A 6000-nucleotide genomic window follows, 5' to 3' on the forward strand; every position below is an offset into this window, starting at 1 on the left:
TATGACAATGGTTTTTAACTACACCCGGGGGGGTTTGCCAAGAACTGGTTCTGCCCTTGTGATTCTGCAGCCTTAATTCAAGACCATACCATACCTTGTGAATTTTGCAGATAATGTCAGATTGCGTTATGCTGAGAAGGTCATTGTTCCCCTTTAAAGGTTTAGGATGGTCTTTGAACTCCTCACCACGATAATTATCTTCCTCAAGTTTGTGTTGTTGAATCATGGTACCCATGCCCCCATCCAGCACCATGATGCGTTTTTGTAGAATTGCTTTAAGTTCATCTTGAAGACAGCTCCTTATTTCTAGAATTAAGATTTAAAATTTTAAAAAATCAATTCAAGAACAAGAGTGAATTATATTCTTTTAATTCATACAACTACCTCAACAGGGGCTGAGACGGGCAATATTACGGAGGTGGAAGCAGGCAGACTTTATGGGAGAGGATATGGGGGTCGGATGCTCAGCTCAGAGTCAAATAGAACGCAGAAGTTGGGCACAGCCTAGTTTAACCCGAGACAATGGCCAGGGAAGGGATGGAATCGGTGGCAAGGCCGAAGACAATAGCTTTGGCCTTCCCAATGTTTAACTGGGGGAAATTGCAGCTCATCCAGAATTGGATGTCAGACAAGCAGTACATTTGGAACCTGAAAAGGTTTAACAAGAAAGAATGTGCATTTATTTAGCACCTTGAACATTCCAAAATGCTATACAGCCAAAAGATTTCTTTGAAGTGTAGTCACCATTGTTATTTTTTTTATTATTCGTTCATGGGGTGTGGGCGTCGCTGGCGAGCCCGGCATTTATTGCCCATCCCTAATTGCCCTGGAGAAGGTGGTGATGAGCCGCCTTCTTGAACCGCTGCAGTCCGTGTGGTGAAGGTCCTCCCACAGTGCTGTTAGGAAGGGAGTTGCAGGATTTTGACCCAGGCAAAGTGGCAGCCAACTGGTGCACAGCAAGGTCATACAAACAAACAGTCAGTGAATGAATGACCAGAAGATCTGTTTTTTGAGTTGGTTGTGACAAAAACGTTGGCCAGGACAACTCCCTGTCCTTTGTCCAATATTGCCATGGGATCTTTTATGTCCATCTGAACAAGTTCAAAGTTCTGAACAAGCAGTGACTTGATCTAATGTTTAATCCTACACCACAGCACTTCCTCAGTAAAGTTCTGAAGTGTTGGACTAGATTACAAGCTCAAGTTCGTAGTGGATGTCCAACCCACAGCATTTGACTCAGAACGAGAATGACAACAACTGAAGCAAGCTGACACTTGTTAAGTGCATGTTAAAATCTTATACTTTTAAAAGTTTATGTACAGAAACATAAATACAAACATCTCCAACATTAAGAATTTCCACAACAGGATTAAACAGTAGTTAACAACAAAGTGAACACATATTTGGGTTTTACCCCATCAGTAATTGTTTTGACAAGATGAAACACTGTAAACCTATGACACACAGACACCTCAGCATTCATTATTATCTTTTAATAATTTGTTCATGACCATTAGACTTCATAAAGGGCATGCATTAACAGATTTTAAACTAAAATAAAAATGTGGCATTTTCATCGAATCAAAAGTAGTGACACAAGAACTTCTAAATGACGACTGTGTATTTCACTTTTTAACCTGTACTTCCAGAGCCACTTGTGCTGTGATTACAGTAAAGGACTTGCATCTTTAATGACCTCAGTAGGTACCAAAGCTCTTTACAGCCAATGAAGCATGAGGTGTAATCACAGCTATATGGAGGGAAACAGGGCAGCCAACTTGCACATAGCAAGGACCCACAGACAGCAAGATACATGACCAGATAATCTCTTTTTTTTAAAAAGTGATGTTGGTTGATGGAATAAATACTGGCCAGGATAACTGCCCTGCTCTTTTTCAAGTAGCTTCATGGGGTCTTGTACATCCACCCATGTTGTAAATGAGTGCAAACAGATACTATTTAACGTATCATTCAAAAGACCGCACTTCAGACATCGCAGTGCTCCCTCAGTACTGCACTGAAATGTCAGCCTAGATTTTGTGCTCAAGTCTCTGGAGTGGGGCTTGAACACATGACTTTCTAATTTAGAAGCGAGAGTGTTACCGACTGACACTTGGACAGTAGCACACAGTGAACATTTTTACAGGATGTGGAGATGCCGGTGATGGACTGGGGTTGACAATTGTAAACAATTTTACAACACCAAGTTATAGTCCAACGATTTTTATTTGAAATCTACAAGCTTTCGGAGGCTTCCTCCTTCCTCAGGTAAATGTTCAGGAGCTCCTGAACATTTACCTGAGGAAGGAGGAAGCCTCCGAAAGCTTGTAGATTTCAAATAAAAATCGTTGGACTATAACTTGGTGTTGTAAAATTGTTTACAATTTTTACAGGAGAAATTGTATAGTGCGATTATTCCTTTAACGCCCTGGTGCCCGCAATGCGCTGTGCCCCAATATATATGGGAGGTACGGGCGCTCTGTCTGACTGACTGACTGGCTGGCTGGCTGGCACAGGATAAGTCCCGGGCCCCTGGCCCGCTCCCCGCTTACCGGCTCCCGTCCCGAAAGTCGGCGCCATGTGTCCTCCGCTCGCGAGTCTGGCGACTTTGAGCCACGTCCGACAGACAGCGCGACACAGACGCCGAGGTCCGTCCGCTCCCGCGATCAATAACAGCGCGAACACCTTCCTCTTCCCAGCCCCAGGCTGAGCTCACCGTGCATCCTCGAGCCAACCGCGCAGCTCCAATACGCAGGCGCTACCCCCTCGTCGCTTACAACATCAACACGCATGTGCCAACTCCAACTGCGCGCAGAGTCAGGCATCACTGCGCAGGCGCCGCTTTCCCTCCCCCGGGGGCCCAGCTTCAGTGCGCACGTGCCACACATTTTTTCCTTGTTTTCATTTCTGCAATTAAACCAGTCCCACTGGTTAGAAGGTAAAGCAGTATCGAGGCACCTTGAAGAATAAACACAGCTCCACCTGTTTAAACGGATTTATAATCTGCGCCATTCTTCCCCATCCTAAACTAGAGCTACATCAAAACTACAACACATAAAACAGGCCATTCGGCCCAACTGGTCTATGCCAGCATTTGTGCTGCAAATGAGCCTTCTCCCACCCTACTTCATCGAAACGTATCAGGATACCCTTCTATTCCTTTCTCCCTCTTGTGCTTATCCAGCTTCCCCTTAAATGCATCTATGCTATTTGCCTCAACTACTCCTTGTGGCAAGTTCCACATTCTTACCACTCTTTGGGTAAAGAAGTTTCTCCTGAATTCCTTATTGGATTTATTAGTGACTGTTTTATATTTATGACCTCTAGTTTTGGACTCCCCCATAAGTGGAATCATTCTACATCTAGCCTATCAAACCCTTTCATTAGTTTAAAGACCTCTATCAGGTCACCCCTCAGCCTTCTCTTTTCTAGAGAAATGAGTCCCAGCCTGTTCAGCCTTTCTTGATAAGGATATCCTCTCAGTTCTGGTATCATCCTTGTGAATCTTTTTTGCATCCTCTCCAATGCCTCTATATCCTTTTTATAACATGGAGGCCAGAACTGTATACAATACTCCAAGAGTGGTCTAACCATGGTTCTATACGAGTTTAACATAAATTCTTTGCTTTTCAATTTTATCCCTCTGAAATGAGCCCTCGTGCTCGATTTGCCTACTTTTATGGCCTTGTTAACCTCCGTCGCTACTTTTAGTGATTTATGTATCTGTACCCCTAGATCCCTTTGCTATGTGGGCTCCTTATTCGACCTACCAAAATGCATCACCTCACACTTATCTATAATAACATTCATTTTCCAATTACATGTCCATTCTGCAAGTTTATTAATATCCTCTTGCATTTTGACGCATTCTTCCTTTCTATTAACTATACCCCTCAATTTGGTGTTGTATGCAAATTTTGAAATTGTACTTCCAATTCTCAAATCCAAATTGTTATTGTAAAGTGTGAACAACAGTGGTCCCAGCACCGATCCCTGTGGAACACTACTTCCCACCTTTTGCAAGTCTGAGTAGCTCCCCTTAAACCCTACTCTCTTTTCTGTTTTGTAGCCAACTTGCTATCCATTCTGCTACCTGTCCCTTGACTCCACATGTTCTGACCTTAGTCATGAGTCTACAATGCAGTATCTTATCAAGGGCATTTTGAAAATTTAAATATATTACATCTACTACATTACCCTGGTCTACTCTTTTTGTTACTTTTTCAAAGAATTCACTAAGGTTTGTCAAGCATGACTTTCCCTTCTGAAATCCGTGCTGACGATTCTTAATTATATTTTCATTGTCTATATGTCTTTCTATTACATCTTTAAGTAAAGATTCCATTATCTTTCCTACCACTGATGTTGAGCTAACTGGTCTATAGTTCCCTGGACTTGTTCTATCTCCCTTTTTAAATAAAGGAATAACATTAGCTGTCCGCCAGTCTTCTGGAACTATTCCCTTTTCTAGTGAATTTCCATATTTAATAGTGCCTCTGCTATCTCCTCCCTAACTTCTTTTAATATTCGCAGTTGCTAATGATGTTTAATGGTATGACATCCTCTGATTGTCACAACCCACCTTCATATCCTGGTCACACTTGTCATTGTAGGTTGCCAATCTGGTCCCTTGTGCTTCTGCTCACTCTCCCTCCCCAAATGAACTGCTGTCATGAAAAGAACTAATCTTTGATGTTAATAGGTTGTCATTAATTAATATTTATAAGCAAGATCTATCAGGTTGGATGGAAGCAGGCACCAGATTCAGGCTGGCAGGTTTTCTTGGAAATGATTGGAGGCGCAGGAATGGGAGGAACAATGGGAGTGGGGGTGGTGAACTTGGGTTACACTGTTCCAAATATTGGGTGGGTGGGGGGGATGACCTAAGGCGGAAACATTTGGGGTGGGCTGGGGGGCGGGGGGGATGACCTAAAGTGAAACTATTTGGAAAGAGGTTTGTAACATTTCTGCCCGAAGACAGCAAAGCAAGTATATAAATTTAAAAAAGGCAAGTGCTCTAACCGTCTTCCAAGTTTTCCACTCACTGACCCAGACTTTCTCTCAAATAAAAAAAAAGTAAAAATAAGATTTGAAATATGTTTGCTGTTAAACATGACCTCAAAAAAGATTCTGTAGTTCATGTACCAGCATATTTTGAAATAATTTAGAGAAAGAAGCGTGTTATTGCTGCTGAAGCCCAAGGAAAGTCATATTTTGATCTGTTGCATGAGAATCACACTGATATGTTGGGATTTCTCACAGCACAGGCTCAGATTGCAGCATTCTGGGAATTGTAGGCACATCTGTAGTTCTTAATGTTCTAGCTGGCAGAAGGATACTTCTTGGAAGAATATCAACTCCAACCAATGCTCAGAGAGGCTGAGGCGAATGAGGATATCTAAGTCACAAAATATAATTTTATTGCTAAGTTTAATCATTATGGTAAACGTATTGTGAAATGTTATTTTTTTCTGTCTTCATGATGATACAAATCTTACTTTGTAACATAATAAGATTAAGTTACAATCTTACATAGATTGTAAGTATAGGCTCATTCTACTCAATCGCTCCTCATAAGGCAACCCTCTCATCCCAGGAATCAATCTAGTGAACTTTTGTTGCACTGCTTCTAAGGCAAGTATATCCAGTTCTGGTCTCACCAAAGCCCTGTACAATTTCAGCAAGACTTCCTTACTCTTGTACTCCAACTCCCTTACAATAAAGGTCAACATTCCATTTGCCTTCGTTATTGCTTGCTGTACCTGCATGTTAACTTTCTGTGTTTCGTGTACAAGGACACCCAAATCCCTCTGAACACCAACATTAAATAGTTCCTCACCATTTAAAAAATATTCTGTTTTTCTATTCTTCCTACCAAAGTGAATAACCTCACATTTCCCCACATTACTCCATCTGCCACCTTCTTGCCCACTCACTTAACCTGTCTATATCCCTTTGCAGACTCTGTGTTCTCCTCACAGCTTACTTTCCCACCTGGCT

The 6000-nt window shown here is 42.0% G+C and overlaps 1 protein-coding gene across 2 annotated transcripts in view; it reads right to left on the reverse strand.

Moving 5' to 3' along the window:
* mtr (5-methyltetrahydrofolate-homocysteine methyltransferase) overlaps positions 1–2737 on the reverse strand; it is a 57906-nt gene extending 55169 nt beyond the window's left edge. The window contains exons 1-2 of one of the 2 annotated variants that reach the window (XM_067988713.1): positions 2717–2737; positions 95–306 (exon numbers count right to left, since the gene is read on the reverse strand). In XM_067988713.1, coding sequence (XP_067844814.1) covers positions 95–306; positions 2717–2723 — 219 coding nt within the window. In that variant the 5' untranslated portion in view covers positions 2724–2737. Of the gene's footprint in view, positions 1–94; positions 307–2552 lie in introns of both variants that reach the window. The other variant, XM_067988712.1, reaches the window with a different exon arrangement.
* Positions 2738–6000: the final 3263 nt, after the last annotated feature.

This window comes from Heptranchias perlo, chromosome 8 (assembly GCF_035084215.1).
Source record: "Heptranchias perlo isolate sHepPer1 chromosome 8, sHepPer1.hap1, whole genome shotgun sequence".
NCBI classification, from domain to species: Eukaryota; Metazoa; Chordata; class Chondrichthyes; order Hexanchiformes; family Hexanchidae; genus Heptranchias; species Heptranchias perlo.